The sequence below is a fragment of the Trypanosoma rangeli genome, assembly GCF_003719475.1.
Source record: "Trypanosoma rangeli strain AM80 chromosome Unknown Tra_15.4_contig_00003, whole genome shotgun sequence".
NCBI lineage: Eukaryota > Euglenozoa > Kinetoplastea > Trypanosomatida > Trypanosomatidae > Trypanosoma > Trypanosoma rangeli.
Window position 1 is genome coordinate 56,977 of NW_021705747.1, and position 16,564 is coordinate 73,540.

At 53.6% G+C, this 16,564-nt stretch overlaps 7 protein-coding genes and 1 pseudogene across 7 annotated transcripts, besides 14 other annotated features; 7 read left to right on the forward strand and 1 right to left on the reverse strand.

Moving 5' to 3' along the window:
• Positions 1-197: 197 nt before the first annotated feature.
• On the forward strand, positions 198-665 carry TraAM80_00193 (uncharacterized protein; the record flags this gene model as incomplete). The annotated part of the gene is made up of 1 exon (XM_029377284.1): positions 198-665. The coding sequence occupies one exon, from the start codon at positions 198-200 to the stop codon at positions 663-665; it is 468 nt and encodes a 155-aa protein (XP_029242880.1).
• A 526-nt stretch (positions 666-1,191) lies between these two features.
• Positions 1,192-1,209: a microsatellite.
• A 118-nt stretch (positions 1,210-1,327) lies between these two features.
• Positions 1,328-4,003, forward strand: TraAM80_00194 (elongation factor 2-like protein; the record flags this gene model as incomplete). The annotated part of the gene is made up of 1 exon (XM_029377285.1): positions 1,328-4,003. One exon carries the CDS (start codon positions 1,328-1,330, stop codon positions 4,001-4,003), a length of 2,676 nt encoding a protein of 891 aa, XP_029242881.1.
• A 176-nt stretch (positions 4,004-4,179) lies between these two features.
• Positions 4,180-4,234: a microsatellite.
• A 98-nt stretch (positions 4,235-4,332) lies between these two features.
• TraAM80_00195 (uncharacterized protein) lies at positions 4,333-5,760 on the forward strand (the record flags this gene model as incomplete). Its single annotated transcript, XM_029377286.1, has 1 exon — positions 4,333-5,760. The coding sequence occupies one exon, from the start codon at positions 4,333-4,335 to the stop codon at positions 5,758-5,760; it is 1,428 nt and encodes a 475-aa protein (XP_029242882.1).
• Positions 5,761-6,091: 331 nt separating this feature from the next.
• On the reverse strand, positions 6,092-6,291 carry TraAM80_00196 (hypothetical protein; annotated as a pseudogene).
• A 102-nt stretch (positions 6,292-6,393) lies between these two features.
• On the forward strand, positions 6,394-7,485 carry TraAM80_00197 (protein phosphatase 2C; the record flags this gene model as incomplete). Its single annotated transcript, XM_029377287.1, has 1 exon — positions 6,394-7,485. The coding sequence occupies one exon, from the start codon at positions 6,394-6,396 to the stop codon at positions 7,483-7,485; it is 1,092 nt and encodes a 363-aa protein (XP_029242883.1).
• Positions 7,486-7,628: 143 nt separating this feature from the next.
• Positions 7,629-7,670: a microsatellite.
• A 131-nt stretch (positions 7,671-7,801) lies between these two features.
• Positions 7,802-7,833: a microsatellite.
• Positions 7,834-8,066: 233 nt separating this feature from the next.
• TraAM80_00198 (putative helicase-like protein) lies at positions 8,067-10,835 on the forward strand (the record flags this gene model as incomplete). Its single annotated transcript, XM_029377288.1, has 1 exon — positions 8,067-10,835. The coding sequence occupies one exon, from the start codon at positions 8,067-8,069 to the stop codon at positions 10,833-10,835; it is 2,769 nt and encodes a 922-aa protein (XP_029242884.1).
• Positions 10,836-10,880: 45 nt separating this feature from the next.
• Positions 10,881-10,906: a microsatellite.
• A 187-nt stretch (positions 10,907-11,093) lies between these two features.
• Positions 11,094-11,129: a microsatellite.
• Positions 11,130-11,372: 243 nt separating this feature from the next.
• Positions 11,373-11,390: a microsatellite.
• A 56-nt stretch (positions 11,391-11,446) lies between these two features.
• Positions 11,447-13,654, forward strand: TraAM80_00199 (putative pseudouridylate synthase-like protein; the record flags this gene model as incomplete). The annotated part of the gene is made up of 1 exon (XM_029377289.1): positions 11,447-13,654. The coding sequence occupies one exon, from the start codon at positions 11,447-11,449 to the stop codon at positions 13,652-13,654; it is 2,208 nt and encodes a 735-aa protein (XP_029242885.1).
• A 420-nt stretch (positions 13,655-14,074) lies between these two features.
• Positions 14,075-14,110: a sequence feature (GA-rich).
• A 370-nt stretch (positions 14,111-14,480) lies between these two features.
• Positions 14,481-14,505: a microsatellite.
• A 160-nt stretch (positions 14,506-14,665) lies between these two features.
• Positions 14,666-14,717: a microsatellite.
• Positions 14,718-14,810: 93 nt separating this feature from the next.
• Positions 14,811-15,806, forward strand: TraAM80_00200 (uncharacterized protein; the record flags this gene model as incomplete). Its single annotated transcript, XM_029377290.1, has 1 exon — positions 14,811-15,806. One exon carries the CDS (start codon positions 14,811-14,813, stop codon positions 15,804-15,806), a length of 996 nt encoding a protein of 331 aa, XP_029242886.1.
• Positions 15,807-15,831: 25 nt separating this feature from the next.
• Positions 15,832-15,857: a microsatellite.
• A 393-nt stretch (positions 15,858-16,250) lies between these two features.
• Positions 16,251-16,274: a microsatellite.
• Positions 16,275-16,335: 61 nt separating this feature from the next.
• Positions 16,336-16,383: a microsatellite.
• A 51-nt stretch (positions 16,384-16,434) lies between these two features.
• Positions 16,435-16,469: a microsatellite.
• The last annotated feature ends 95 nt before the right edge of the window (positions 16,470-16,564 follow it).

The window sequence follows — 16,564 nt, forward strand, 5'->3', positions numbered from 1 at the left end:
TAGGAAGTGCTGCGTCGATGCATACAATAAGAAGAAGGAATAGAAGTGAGCGGGCATGACGGTTTCCTGTTTTACATTTCTTTCTTTATGTTTACGTTGTTTTTCAATTGTCATGTTGCGTGTCTCTTTCTCCCTTTTTTTTGTGTTGTGGTGTCACTCGCGTCCACTGACGAAGTGCCAGGTTTTAGGCAAAAATGATGCGGAAGACGCCTATCTTTGCTTTGGTTGCCACCCGCAAGGCGTTGGTTGGCAACGGCCCTACTTTCTCCACAGGTGGTGAGTGCATGAACACGTGCGACATCCAGAACGCTTTCCCCATGAACGAGCGTGGGGTTCGTTCCTCGTCCCCATTCAAGGAGCCCAATACTGCCATATATGACACCTACATGTCATGGACGTACTTTCAACCGATGGACGTGGATGTTGAAAAAATTCCGGCGCCAGAGGCGAAATACTACCAGCGGCATACAAAGAAGCCATGGGATATCTCCACAACCGAGCTGATTGAGATTCAGTCGCGTAAGAAGTACTTCCAGGTGTGGGGTTACCTTATTGCCTTCATCTACTTGTACTTCCTTATGCCGAAGGAGAAGTCGTTCAGTGGCCTGCATGGCCCAGACGGTCACTGGGTTATGTTGCCGAAGTCTAGGCCAGAGCTCTTCTAGGCGCTGCGTTATTAAGGTTGCATTAGCACGTAGAAGTAGGGAATATTGGACGGCATCCACACACTCTTGCACGATCCCTTCGGACATGCAGCCTACCCTGTAACGAATAGGGGTGAAGTGACGGAAACAAGAGTGCATGCAGAGTGACGAACTTCTCCGGCACGGCGACGTGAATGTGTGTGTGCGTGCGTGGTTGTCACTTGGCAGCGTCAACGGCTGCTGGAGAAGAAGATGCGGAGAATGCAGTGAAAGTGAGAGGTGTGAGATGAGCCAATGAATGAAGGAAGCGACGGGCGAGGGGTGTCGTTTGTGTCTTCTGTTCGAGGGGCCCGGAAAGTTTTACCTTGTCGAGAAGACGAGCATCATATTACTCTCTCTTTTTCCTGTGTTTTTTTGCGTGTTTTTGCTGCCATCATCTCGTTTAGAGGTAGACAGGGGTTTGTGGGGTCAGGCAGACACACACCGAAAGCTAGAGAAGAGAGTGTGTGCGTGTGCGGGGAGAGGGAAAGAAAAGGGAGAAGACACGTCTCTCTCTCTCTCTCTCACACACACACACACATCGGAGAAGGGAACGTGAGGAGCTGTGTAGTGCAGTCTAAATAAGTAAAAGGAGCGCGTGCTTATATAAAGTACCCTTCTGCAGGTTCCCGGTCACACCTCACATGAGTCTTGCGACCACGGCGTCCCTGCAGCGTATTGCCGAGACGCCGGAGCGGACCCGTAATTTTTGCATGGTGGCTCATGTGGATCACGGCAAGACCACACTTAGCGACTACCTGGTTGCAAGCAACGGTATCCTCTCTTCGCAGCTCGCTGGCAAGGTGCGCCTGCTCGACTCCCGCCCAGACGAGCAGGAGCGATGCATCACGATGAAGGCCAGTTCCATCGCGTTGCGGCACATCTACAAAGGGGCAGAGCATCTTTTGAACCTTGTGGATTCACCTGGGCACATTGATTTCTCATGTGAAGTGTCCACAGCAATGCGGTTGTGCGACGGCGCCGTCATTATTGTTGACGTGGTGGACGGTGTGACCCAACAGACAAGCAGCATGTTGCGCCACGCACATCGTGAGGGTTTATCGATGTGCCTTGTACTCAACAAGGTGGATCTTTTAATCACTGTGCAACAGCTTACTCCGGAGGAGGCGTATTACCGAATGCGTGCTATTGTGGAATCCTGCAACGCCGCACTCGCTGCATTTGCCAATCAACTCAAGATTCAGGAAGAGGAGGAGGAGACGCTTATGCATCAAAATCGTGGGGACCCCAGCGATGATGTATGGTTCTGCCCCACGAAGGGAAACGTGATATTCAGTAGCTGCTACGATGGATGGGCCTTTAGTACCAACTTTTTTGCCTGTCTCTACGAACCCAAATTGGATATGCCCAACCTGCATACATCGCTGTGGGGAGATTATTACCTTGATGTCAAAACAAAGACAATACATACAACTCCACGGCGAGCTGGACAGCAGCCGCTGGCAGTGCAATTAATGCTGGAACCTATTTGGAAGTTATACCATGCATTTCTTGAAGAAAAAGATAATGTGGAGCAGCAGTTACATATGGCTGCCAAATTGGGGGTTTCAGAGCGTCTGTGGAATAACCCGCGACGAGACTTGCGAGGGAAATTAACAGCGTTGCTCTCTTCGTGGCTTCCACTTGCTGATTGTGTGCTAAACGTTGTTTGTGAAAAGTTGGATTCCCCTGTTGTGGCGCAACGTCGTCGAGTGCCCTTCCTTATTCCGCGATTTGCTGACGCCCCGATGCACATAAAAGAAGCGTTGATGAGTTGCTCAGCCAGCCCTGGTGCACCATGCATTGTGTATGTATGCAAGCTCATTGATACGCAGTTTCTTGTGGGCACAACGATTGGGCAAGAGGAAGATGGGGATCATGCATTTATTGGATGTGCCCGCGTCTACAGTGGCCGCCTTCGACCTGGTCAGAGGGTGTACGTCCACAGTGATGACAAGATTGTGGAGGGGACTGTGGGTAAGGTGTTTGTTTTTCGCGGCACAGGCTTGGATGAGGCGACGGAAGCCTGTAGCGGGACACTGTGCGGTGTTGGAGGTCTCACCTCCTGCATCACAAAGTACGCCACACTTTCAACGATAGCAGGTGTGCCGCCGTTTAAGCCCCTTGTGTTGCCGAGTACATCCATCTTGCGCGTCTCCGTCTACCCAAAGGATCCGAAGGACCACTTCGAGTTGGTAAAGGGACTGCGGCTGTTGTACAAGGTTGACCCACAAGTGGAGGTGAGCATACTCCCTACTGGGGAGCACGTGATTGGTGCTGCCGGAGAGGTGCATTTGGAGCGATGCTTAAAAGACCTTGAGGAATCTTTTACTCGTGTGCAGATTTTGGCGTCTGAGCCCATTGTCTCGTTTAGAGAAACCCTTGCGGGCGGTGGTGGGAATACGAAGCTCAAGCTGCATACGGGTTCAACCGCCGATGGTGCCTTCTCTATCACCTTACGCGCTCGTTGTCTGCCTCCGGAGGTGTTCGACATACTGAAAGATGACTGCATGAATCATGGCTCCAACACCCAGGTGCTTCGGCAGGTGGAGGCTGCATTAAAGGCAAACAAGCGTTGGGCGGCGGAGATGCAGCACGGGATTGTTGCCTCGGGCCCGACAAAGCTGAAGTTTCTTGGTGCACTCATGCTGCTCCAGTTTGGCGATGAAGGTACTGCGTTGGAAAAATTTCAGCTATTTGAGAGCTGGAAGGACAGCATCATAGCTGGGTTCCAGGCGGCGGCCGAGAGTGGCCCCATGGCACAGGAGGCCTTATTGAACGTCGCGTTTGTTGTAACGGATCTTTCAGTGGACGCCACCTCCGGTCTGACAGGTGGGATGGTGCTGCCGTGCGTGCGAGACGCCTGCCGTGCGGCGATGGAGCTGCACCCGCGGCGTCTCGTGGAGCCTGTGTATGAGTGCACAGTGTACTCCTTTGGAGCGACGCAAGGGAGAATTTACGGGTCTCTTAGTCGTCGTCGCGCGGAGATTATTGAGGAGGTCCCCAACGAAGGCAGTGATCTCTTCTACATCCGATGCCTATTACCTGCCGTGGAGGCGTTTGGCCTGCAGGATGAGTTGCGCGTCATCACGCAAGGGGCCTCGACAGCGCAACTTCAAATGAGTCTGTGGAGCATCGTAGACGCGGATCCGTACTTCACACCGACAACGAAGGAAGAAATTGAGGAGTATGGCACTGAGATGGGGACGAAGAACATCGCGGAGCAGTTGCTGGAGCGTATTCGCCGCCGCAAAGGGCTTTACCGCGAACGGGTTGTGGAAAATGCGGAGAAGCAAAAGTTTTCTCTCAAGGGGGCTTGAAGACGCGTATGCTGCCAGAGTCACAACGGGAGGAGATTATAGTAAAGAGGCATTGCCACATGGTAGGGAGGTGGCGCTGTTTATTAACTTCACTTGCGACGCAAGCAGGAAACCTGTAAAAACGAGCTGAGAGTAGAAGCAACCGGATCACGCGAATCGGAGTTCACACACTCATATTTTATTTCTTCTTTTTTTTTTTTGTACTATGTTTGCAGCTGTGTTTTTTTTTTTGTCCCAACTGCTTGTTATTGTTGTTGCTCCTTTTCGTATTGCTGGCAGGAGGTAGTGGAATGGATTTTCCGCGTTAATTGCGTGACAGTGGGAGAAGCATGGAAATGACGACACCAGCGCGATTTCACGTCGGGCCAGCGGCGTCGTTTAGGAACAGGAGCCGGCAATTGGTTAAATGCGATGAGCGGAACATCGCTGTGTTTCGCTACAAGGATTGCTTTTACGCCATCGACAACGCCTGCTACCACCACGGTGGGCCACTGCTGGAGGGTGATATTGAGGAAATAGATGGGCACCCGTGCGTCGTATGCCCGTGGCATCAGTATCAAATCACCCTCGACACCGGCGAGGGTCTCTACTTGGCCCTGCAGATGACGCCGTCGGGTGTGCCAGACAGGAAACTCCCACAGAAGGTCTGCTCCAAGGGGCAGAAACAACGCACTCATATCGTCACTCTGGAGGACGGTGAGGTCTTCGTGACCCTAAACACAACTGGTCCGCGGCTTGAGAGTGACGGATACGCTGAAATGGACATCGCGAACAAGGAGGGAACGATGGCTTCGCCCTTGGAGGATTCTAAACGAAAAAAACATCACAGTGTAAGTGGTTTTAGCCTGGGGATACATAGTGCGTGTCGCAGCGGGCAGGTTTTTGCGAAGATGGCAACGGGGATGAAGCCACGATCGTTTACTCTCTCCGATCGCCCAACTCTGATGTGTGTCCGAGTTGAGCCTGTGTGCGACAGTACACAGGAGTTCTACTTTCAGCTTTCTCACGGCAGGCTTGACGCCAGCTCTCTTGTGCCGGGGAACTTTGTTGATTTGGAGCTCCCCATTGCGGCACCTCCTGGTAAGCGTTTTGTGCGACGGTGGACTATTGTTGAGCTAAATAAGGAAGGATATCTCTTTACCCTCATCATCAAGGCAGCAGCACAGTGTGATTGTGGGAGCGCGTGGATGTCAAAGAACGCACTGCATCAACGATTCCCGCTACTTCATCATGGTGGAAACTTTACCTTGACGCATCACATGAGTCGTCTGCGTGAGGTGAAGGGGCGCATTGTGATGCTTTCTGCGGGGTTCAGTATGATGGTGCTCTACGCCTCGCTCCGTTATCACTTTGAGGGTAAACGTATGCCGGAGTTTCCGAAACTTCAGATTATTCATCTCCATGTGGAACAGAGCGTTTCTTGCGTGCCAAGGTTGGGGGATTTTGTGCGGTGGCACCATGCCAAGGCGGAGCACTTCACCTACCGTTTTCACTGCTTCTTCACAAAGCAGAAGGCGCTGTCTGCAAATTTATCTGAGGAGGCTTCGTTGCGCTTGCTCGCGACATGCGGTCAGCGGCCCGATGAGGCGGACATTCGGCGTTTTTTAGGCGATTTTGTGGAACCGTCATGTCCCGCTCTCGCCATGGTGTGCGGGCCTCCTGCGTTTATTAGTGTGGGAAAGCGTGTCGTGTTAGCCACTGGTGTCCTGCCCTCGGATGTGCTGACGGATGAGGATGAATCATACAACTCCCTGTAGGGAAAATAAGCTCTTCTTCACCACGTTGTCATTGCCGTTCTTTGGAGTGAAACACAACGATTTGTTTTATTCATTGTCATTATTGGTCTCTCTCTGTGGATGGGATGTATGTATGGGTACCTGCCTTTCATGTTACAGCGTCCACCCACTTGTCCCTCCTTGCCTTATGTACCCACAGGGAAGGGAAGAGGACAGGACTGCAAGGCGTTGCATTTGATTCTATGCTTGTATCTCTTGTGTGTTTTTCTACGATGGAGCATACGCCGTTGGAGGTAATCTTTTCTTTTCTCTTTGGGGTTTGTAGATGGGGAGGAGAGAAATCGAAGGTGCGGGGGTGTGGCTAGTGGTATTTCCGTGCGTGTCCACCTTTTTCGTTTTCTCTCTCTCTCCTCAATGAGGATGTGTATAATTTGGCATGTGTATCCCAGATATCGGCAGCTCCCTCCTTTGTCTGCGATTTATTTATGTTTTCTTTAACTGCTGCGGTGAGAGTCTTTTGTGTGTGTTTTTTTTTTGCTTTTGTTTTCTTTTCCGTCCTTTCTGTTTGTCTTCTCCGGTCCGTTACCTTTTGGTTTACTTAACGGCTTTGGGAATATCACAGGTTATTCGCGCATCCTGGTCATTGGCTTAGTAATGGGGGTGTGGCAGAGCACACCAGTTCCCCTGGAGGTAGCGCAGGCGGCGGCAAACGAGACGAGCAATTGGGGGGTGCCGCCTGAAGACATCCCGGAAGATGAGAAAGATATTGAGGAGCTCGTGCTGCAGACGTGGGCCTTCTGCAAGGCCAAGCCCTCTCCCGCCCAAACCTATCGTAGTGATGTGGAGGAGCGGAAGCGGCGTATCTCCGTATCGTGGCGGAAGCGTGCGAGCTTCCTTGAGCTTGACTGCGGGGAGGACAGCTTCTTCGTGGCTAACACATACAAAGTCATTGGCGTGGCGGATGGTGTAGGTGGTTGGCGCGATGAGGGGGTGGACCCGGCGCTTTTTTCAAACTCATTGATGGAAAACGCCAAGCTGTTTGCCGAGACTCACCGCAAGGAATTGAACCCCGAGGTAATTCTGCAATCCGCCTTCGACAAGGTGCTGAACGACAGGGAGGTGAAGGCGGGCAGTGCGACGGCGTTGGTGGCAACGCTGCGCAAGGAAGATTCCGGAAAACACATCCTTGACGTCGCCAACGTCGGAGACAGCGGGCTCCTTGTCGTTCGAAACCGCCAAGTGCTGCACCGGGTGCACGAAAAGGTCCACGGCTTTAACGCCCCGTTTCAGCTGGCAGTTGTACCTCTCCATCTTCGGGGTCGCGCCTTCTCCGACAACGTGAGCGACGCCACGCGCGAGAAGGTGGAGGTACAAAAGGGTGACGTCGTCATCGCTGCCACAGATGGCTTTTTTGACAACCAGTTCAACGCCACCATCGCCTCCGACGCCGGCTGGATTGGAAAGGTAGAGGGGAGTGCGATGGATCGGGTGCCACTTGTGGGTTTTGTTTTGAGCGCCATCTTTGCGGATGAAAAGGTTGCGTACATTGACCCGCAGCGTGTAGCGCAACGCCTCGTACAGAGCGCCTACAAGGTCTCGCTAGATCACGAGGCCCACAGCCCGTGGGCGTCGATGCTGCGCAAGTTTGGCGCAGAGGACGCAAAGGGAGGTAAGACGGACGACATCACTGTCGTTTTGAGTCGCGTCACTACGCGCGATGAACTCAACACCAGCAACATGTGGTAGGAAGAAGGGAGGCTGGGTCGGGGGATGTGTCCCTTGTGTCCACTGCAGTGTGAGGTTAGAGCAGCTGTGGAGAGGAAGTTGTTGGCGATGCTTGAAATGAAAGGGGAAGAGAAAAGGTGGATGGCAGCTTACGCGCACGTGGGTGTCTATCTGCGTGTGTATCTGTCTGTTTGTCTGTCTGTGTGCGGAGGACATGGAAATAAAGTAAGGAGGTAAAACAAGCAATCAAGAGCCGTTGGATGCAGTCGGCCTCCACGCTGGTGTGGGCGAAGGGCGACGGCGACACGTCGGCAAGAACGCACAACTTGTTGTTGGGATTATTATTATTATTTTTTTTTTCTTCTTTTTGTGGTATCGACTGTCAGCGGCACCGGCACGTTTTCTTCGCAGCTTTGTTGTTGTTGCCTTCCTCCCTCCCTCCCACCTTACTTTTTTAAATTACTACGAGTTGCTGTCTGGTTTGCCTCTTCACGCACATTGTTTCTTTCTATCTTTCACTCTCACTCTCACTCTCTTCCTTATTCTTGCGTGTGTAGTCGAAGTTTTTTGAGGGCTTCACCTTGACCGGGTGTACACGGCGGATGGAGTTCGGTAATCCCTTCGCAGCATTCCTCGGCAAGAGGACGGCGCGCGGCACGAGCCTCAAACGTTCCCGCACCGACGGAGACGCCTCGCTGGGAGGCGTGGAGGAGACAAAATCTTCCGCACCAGCGGTTGTGGCGGATGCTGCCTCCGCCACCGCCTCACCAAATGCAGCCGAGTTGAGCCATGCGGGAACAAAATTGTCCGCTGACGCGACGTATGTGTCTTCCGTGAAGGTCCTTCTCTCAGATGATAGAAACAAGGAGGAGGAGGAGGAGGAGTTGCGTCTGCTGCTCGGTGGCGAAGATGACATCAATGTGCGGCCCAAAGAGGTGGTGGATGCCGCGTCCCATACGGGCACACACGCTGCATCGCCTGCGACGACGACTGCCGTGGCCCTTCGCGAGATCCCGTGGATGACGCGGTCCAACGAGGCGTTGGCGGCAATCGCGGAGCGATTTGAGGTTCAATTCCGATGGGAATTACGGCGCAATGTGGAGCTTGTGCAGGTGTTTGAACCCTTTTTTAGCGACAAGGCTTTGCGTCGCATTGAGACTGAGACGCGAGGGGCGCAGTTTCTTCCTGCACCTCTAGCTACGCCAGAGAACACTGGGGTTGCGAATGGCTACACACTGCGCTCGTACCAGCTTGAGGGTGTTCAATTCTTACTAAACAACTTCCATAGAGGGATGCCGTGCATCCTGGCAGATGACATGGGGCTAGGCAAGACAGCACAGATCTCGGCCTTTCTTCATATGCTTCAAGCACAGCACAACATTGACGGACCTCATCTTATAGTATCACCACTGTCGACACTCACAGCCTGGACGAGGGAACTCGCCCGGTGGGCGCCAACGTTGCGTGTGGTGAAGTACCACGGCGAGCGAAAGGGACGGGCATCACTGCGTACCACACGGGGTTATCGTCACTGCGTCTTTGTGACAACCCCCGCTGTTCTCAATCAAGACCGTGGGTTCTTCCGTAAACGGGCATGGGTTGTGGCCGTTGTGGATGAGGCGCATGTTCTGAAGGGGCGGAATACCATAATCTCATATGTGGCACGTAAACTGACGGCATGTTTTCGGCTGGCTGTGACGGGTACGCCTGTGCATAACAACGTGGGAGAGGTGTGGAGTCTGATGAAATTTTTATATCCCGCCTACTGTACCAGCTACGACGGCAGCGTTGGTGAAGACAATGACCCCGTCACGGCAGCGGAGGATTGCGCGAGGGTGCTTCAATGCGTTATGCTGCGTCGAACAAAGGGGTCAATTGAGCTGGGTATTCCACCCCGCGTAGACGAGCCCACGCGTATGCTTGATCCCACATGGATACAGCAGCAACTGCTTTATCACATGACGGAGCAGGTGTTGAACGGGGAAGAAGCCAATGAGACTCGCCTACAAGCTCATCTCACACATCAACGTATTGTTTGTTGCCATCCGTTGGCATTACGGCTATTGGCAGTGGAGGGTCGGGCTTCAGGTCAGGCAGGTTGGGAGGAGCGTTTAGCTGCAGCGGGTGTTGTGTTGAATGAGGCCTCCATCGTGGCAGTGAGCGCCAAAATGATGGAACTCGATCGCATGCTGCGGGAATGTAAGGCGAATGGGCACCGATGTCTAATATTTTCCAATTTTACTTCTATTTTGGATCTTCTGCAGGCATTGTGCGTGCTGCGAGGTTATAGTTTTGAACGACTCGACGGCACCACGCCGCGTGTGGAGCGTGAGCTCTCCATGATACGCTTTAATGCTCCCGGGTCATCTTGCTTTGTCTTTCTCCTTACCACAACAGCCGGCGGCGTGGGTGTAACGCTGACGGGCGCGGACACGGTCATTCTTTTTGATGCTCATTACAACCCACAAATTGACCGCCAGGCTGCCGACCGGGCCCACCGCATTGGCCAGACGCGTGTGGTCCGCGTGCACCGGTTGTGCCTTAAAAACACCATTGAAGAACGTATTCTTAACGTGGCTCTAAGAAAAGCGTCGCTCGGAGACTTCATTGTAGATGGTGCAGGTTGCAAGGGGGACGACACAGCCGGCTTGGCCCTTTCCACGCATCGGATTCGTATGCTTTTCAGTAGTGCAAACCAATTCACCGTTTCTTCCCGCGAACCCGCTGCCCACACCGATATGGTCAACAGTGATCACGAGACGTCCGTGGGAGAGGCCATGGTGGCGGAATTACTGCGTGTCGAGGCGGAAGGGCTTCCAGGAGCCCGTGTAGCGAAGACAGAAATTCGGGACGGACGGACTGTGGTGGGTGTTACTCACAACTGCTTCTTGTGTGGGGAAATCATGCGGCCGTTAGAGCCGTTGTACCACTGTTCTGTATGTCCCAAGGCGTATCATGCTGAGTGTGTTGGCGAACGGAGGCCCAAAGCCGGTGTGGCCGGCCCACGACGCTGGACGTGCCCCCGCCACAGCTGTGTCTTGTGTGGTAAGGGGCAAGGCGTTGATGGGACGGTGTTTATGTGCACAGAGTGCTCTGCTTCTTTTTGTTTTGACTGCCTCGATCCACGTTACTTTGACCTGGACGAGACGGGGGCGCAGTTTGTTCACATTCGACGCGAGTATCCGGGGATGACGGCGGAGGGAATGGAGCCACAACGCTCCATCTACTACATCACCTGCCTCCGCTGCTGCGGCGTGTTATCCTCTTCCTCCTCGTCCTCCTCAAGTGAGACAGACAGTGACACCATGAGCGACGACGATGACGATGTTCTTCTGGAGGAAGTAAATGCCCCGAGCGGTGTGGAGCAGTAGAAGAAGGTTTAAGTGGCATGATATGGCACACGTACTGAGACACATTATATATATATATATGTATATGTATAACTTTCATAGAGTCACTCATGTCCACAGTTCCTTTCTCTCCCCCTCCGTAGATCTATTCCTTGGAATGCATACATCCATATGTATGGTCGGGGGGAAAAGGATGGTATGGGGGATGACAGCAGAGAAGGATGTGGTTGTCTCTCCTGTTTATTTGGTATTTCCGCAACGGCAAGATAAATGCCAATATTTTAGTTTTTTTTCTTTTTTCTATTGTTGTTTTTTGTCATGCAATGCGTGTAAGATGAGAGTTTCCCAGGGTCTCTTCCTGGGAGTACCACCTTCCCATCATTTTCCCCTAAATATATGCACGACAGTACACTTGTCCTTGTCCCCTGGCAATCACGTTCGTTCTTACCTTCCTTCTCCGTGTGTGTTTTACATTTGGGGGAGGGGGGAGGGCGAGGGCAGCGTGGCGTTGCCTCTGTGCTCCACCACTAAACTGGCGATATTTTGCGCGTGCCACGCATTATTATTATTATTATTTTGGTCCTGTACGTCTTTCTCACAATACAGTCCCTTGGGCGGGGAAGAGGAGGAAGATGCACCAGGTTCGTGGGCTTGTGCAGCAAGCATCCGCTGCAACGCTCCGTTTGTTGGAGAAACGTGTGGCCCCACACGACGTGGGGGCGTGCTTCATAGGTGCTGTGTTTGTGGACGCTAGCGGGGCGGCTTCGCCTGTTCAGCTGCTGCACCCTGTCGCACTGCAACAACTGCTGGCGGAGCTGCCCAAACCTGAGGCCTTGAATTGCATGCAGGAGGCAAAGAAGGTTGTGTTGGCGTCCGGGCACAATACCGCGCCACTGGCCACACCGCCCGGCAGCTCCAGCAACGTGCTCTGCGTCAAGGACACCACGCAGCGCACAGTTGCAGAGCTGCGCTCTCGACAGTCCCGTCTATTGGCGAAAGCGGAAGGGAGGTTGATGGCGCACGACCTCCGCCTAGTGGAGGCGTTTACACACCGGCTGTTGAGCGGCGAGGAGACACAACGGCAAGGCGAAAAGGGCGTGTTTTTACCCGATGAAGTGGCGATGTACCGCAGCATCGTGGAGGAGTTAGTGCGACTGAATCCACAAGCTGCAGTCGCGTTGGCGATGAACACCAAACTGCCCTCGCTTGGCAGTGGTGCGAGTGCGGCGCTGGCGGCATTGGTGAACCTCGATGTCCCGGCGGCGACGCTGTCCTTCTTGGAAAACTTTGCTGGCAAGGACGAGGCGTCTGCCGCGTCGGAAACTTCCGCCACTCAAATCGCAGTTCGTCTACGCAACAAGCTGTGGCAGCTGCGGGAGGTGAGTGCAGACAATCCAGCACGGGTGGCACTGCGCGATGCGCTTGCAACGGCGTGCCGCTTCAACGTTGATCCTGGTGTGGTGTTTCCCACAGATGCAGCGGCAATTCAGCGCTGGAGTTCGCAGTTTCTTCGGGAGGAGATGTGGCCGGTAGAGCGCGGTCGTGTCCTCGCTGACATTGTGCGGGGTAAACGATTGATGCCACGCCGCGTCTCTCTAGACTGTCTCAGTAATTGGTGCCTGACAGACTTGGAGCGGACGTGGGTGTCAGCACTCCTGCAGGAAGGCGATGAAACGGATGGAACGCGTTGCTCCGACACGGCCGTGTACCGCTCCGCCCTTGCGTGCGTTCTAAAGGACCCAAAGCGCTGTCTAGTGGATAGCCGGCTGCTGCGGCAGTACGCGTTGCTGCTAAAACGCGGCGAGGTGGAGCCTGCGCATTCGAGTTTCCCGCACTTCCTCGAGGAGTGCGGGGAGTGCCACGGGGATGGGGAGCGCCCGGAGGAACTGATATTTCTAATGCCGCTTCCGTCATCGTCTACTTCCTCCGTAACGTCACCGGGGCCACAGACGCTCATGGATGCGTTGTTGGCGCTCGCCCCACACTGTGGTTATTGGCGCACCCTACTGAGTGCCGAGGAGGCTGTTGTTGAGGCAGTTCTTGCACCGCAAGGAAATGTGCAAGTGAAGGTGAAACTTCCTCGTGTGCACGAGTGTGTGGAGGCGGCTATGCATGCCGCACGGATTTCTGAGTCTCCGTCTACTCTCACCCAATCGTGCCTGCCTGTTATTTTTGAGGACGAAGACATTGTGGTGCTCAACAAGCCCCCGCACTTGGCGACCTCTCGCCACGCACTCAGTTGCACTCAATTGGGTGACGCGACTGCCACCGATGTGGTGTCGCTGATGCTCGCCTCCACGAGGCATGGGGATACGGTGCGTGGGGTGTTTCGTCAGGGCCAAGTTCACCGGCTTGACACGGAAACGAGCGGGTGCCTCGTGATGGCGAAGAACGACTGCGCGGCAGCATCACTGCGCCACCAGATGGGCACAAGCGCCGCGTATTCCCAGAGCAGCAAGGTGTACCTTGCACTGTGTGCCGTGATAGAGCCTGACCTCCGCCGCATCCCGTTACGCGGGGTGCTGCGCGATCCACTAGACGCCAAAATATGCACCAAGTACCGCGTTGTGCGATTCTTCCGGAGGTCTCGGGTCGCCCTGCTGGAGTGCCGAATTCAGCAAGGCAAGAAGCATCAAATCCGACGCCACCTGGCGGCTGCGGGGCTGCCAATACTGCAGGACGTCGAGCACGGAGGAGCCGCATGCACCACGCCACTTATTGACCGCGTCGCCCTCCACGCCTCCGCGCTCACGCTCGTCCACCCGCGAACCGCCGAGGTTGTTACATTTGTTGCACCCATGGCGAGGGATTTCACAGAGACCGTTCGTCAGCTCGAGTGAGACGTGGGAACACGCTTGCCGGCTGCCTTTGTCCTGCCTTCCTCAATGGTTGCCTCTGTGGTGGGTGTTTGGTCCAACATCTCACAGGCAGCAACGGCAAAAAGAGAAAGAAGAAAAAAGAGGTGGTGCGGCGATCCGCGAGGAATAGTGAGACGAAAGGTCAGGGAGAAAAACTCGTATTGTTGTGTTTTTTGCTCCGCCAGTGGAGACGGCGGGACGTGCCCGCTTGTCGCCGAAGCAACTTTCACTGCGTGACCTTCTTCTCTCTTTATCTATCTCTGTATTCCCTCCCCCACACCCTGTAGCCATGAGTGGCGTGTTCCAACGCGGGTAGCTTGGCGTGGGGCAGGATAGGCAGTGAACAGGCCTAAATACGTGCAGAGATTGAACAGAAACCGTGGGGAACATTACACGGCGGGCAAGGAAGAAGAAGAAAGAAGGGAAAAAGAAGAGAGAGCAGGTGGTGTAAATGCGGCTTGTGCTTCTGTTTTTCTTTCGTTGGACTTAACAGCCCAACGAAAGCGTTGAATGGAAAGTTGCAGTCACGCGCGGGGTCACACAGAATACGCTGGGGCAGTGTCAGCGGGGAAAAGGCGGAGCCATCCTTTTTGTGGGGCCCATTCAGCCGTACGTTGAGGGAAAAAGGCGATCCATGAATCACTGCGGACCCAAGGGCCTTCCGCATGGTTTCGCACAGCAGGACTAGCTACAGACGCTGCGGGAATAGCAAGTACTGCGTAGCCATTTCCCCCCTTTCTTGTTGCCTTTCTCTCTCATAGACACACAGAGTGGGTTGGAGGTTGCGCTAGCACAAGTGTATGGTTCCGTGTGTGTATGTGTGTGCGTGTGTGGCTGTTATGTTGGTTAAATTTCTTTGCAGTTGTAGCGTTGAGGGTGTTGCGTTGCCGTGCCTCACTATTCCCTACCCGCGTTTTGCTCTTGACTTACAGGGCAGCACAGTGTGCGCCGTGTTTTTTTTTTTTTTGTGGCGTGCAGGGGTGCGAAACAAGTCAAAAAAGCAAAACCACAACAAAAAACAAGCCCAACAACATCAGCAGCAGCAGCCAAGCAAAGATACGATGACATCTCTCAGTGATTTTTTTTTAGTGACACATCGGCGTCGAAAGTACTCTTCGGCATAGCGATTCCGTGGGTGATGCTCCTGCTGTACTACCTCTACTATGTGTTTAAGCGACCACGTGAGGTTGCGGCGTCCACCATCGCCCCCTTTTTGATCTTTATGAACCACCTAACCGACGGAGCGACCGCGGGCTACGATAAACCACTCATGAGCCTTTTCCATCCGGAACTGCTGAAGGACGTGGAGCGGGGCCTGATTCGGGCCATGGCGCGCTGTCTCTGTAAACATTTCGGTAAAGTTGTGCACGTCCCCCGCGACACGGCGATGCTTAGGAGCCGAGACGACGATGTGAGCTTTGTTGCTCTTGTAGACTTCCAGCACGTCAGACAGGTGAAGTGCCGCATGTCGTGGAGGTGGTGCCCCCCCAAGGGTGTCTACTTTGCCATGCCCGTCGCCCAGCGACATTTTCAAGTCACCGGCTTTCATGTAGAGCCTCAATCGATGGTTCAGTTTGACGTTTTGGAGTTTCTGCACACCGAGGACTTTGTGCCCTTTGCGGGGTCGTTTGTGGAGAAGTTGTTTGAACGGCCTCCAAAGGCGGCAGTGATGATGATGGCGCCGCCGCTGCAGGAGCGTTACTTGGCGGAGCTGGAAAAGCTGCAGAACAGCATTCAACGCGTGTGCGGGAGTGCGCCGGAGTCGCGCCCGGACGTGAACGCGAGACTCGTGAGCGAGACCATCCTACGCGACCCCGCCTCGTCGGGCCCCTCCTGTGCAAACCTGGGCAGTGATAGCGCCAGCAAGGGCGCTGGGGAAGCCGCGGAGGATGTTAGAGGTGAGAAAGGCAACACATGTGAGGCAGCAGAAATGCCCACCAAAAGAGCTGTGCGGGGAATTGAAATGCATTTTGTGGTAGGCGGTGTGGGGCTGCGGGAGGTGGAGGTGACCGTGGTGCTTTCCTTTAGCGGTCTCCGCTGCCACGTCATCCGCTATGAGGTTCGCGCTCAACCAGATACTCGGACACACATTTTGCTCGATCAAGACACGGGCGAAAAGACTTTTGTGGCCTGAACTCCCACCCATCAGCGTGTGCAGCATATATATATATATATATATAATATAATGGGTGCAACAGTAAACACTGGGAACAGTAGCAGTGAGCACCTTTATCTTGTTTTCCGTATTATTTCTTCTTTTTCGTAGGTATTGTTTGTTTAATTCCTATTGGCCGGGAGGATACCTTACCATGTGACTGCCGTACATGAATCATGAGCTGAATGCCCGTTGAGAAGTTATACTGCTTCTCGTTTTCATTCTGTGTTTTTCTTTTCATGTGTGTCACTTCTTCTTGTATGACCTTATTGGATGCATGGGCGTGTGTGCGTAGACTCCTCTTATACGTTTCTTGTGAATGTGGGTGCTTCAAGGCGCGTGTTTGATGCTTTCTGTGAGAGTGGGGTGTCGAAGGTGGAGGGGCTGCCCTGCTTTCCTGCTTCCTCCTCTTGTCTCTTCTCTTTGCTGTGGTTGTTGTTGTTTTGTGGGGAGACGGGATGGCTCTCTGCCCACCCCGCCTTCTCATGGTTCCACGGAACTTGTCCGCCTCCACCCTCTTCTTCTCCCTCTTTTCCTTATTTCCTCTCCTCTCCTCGCGTGTGTGGGGTCAACAACTGTAGGAAGAGTATTTTTAGGCGGCCACACGAAAAAAAAAAAAAACAAGAGAAAAACAAAAAAAAAGGAAACGTAGAAAAGGAGCCTCATACATACAAATAAGCGCATTCATATATTTATAGTCCTTTGCAGCTCCCGCGGGAGTACAAACATATTTATTT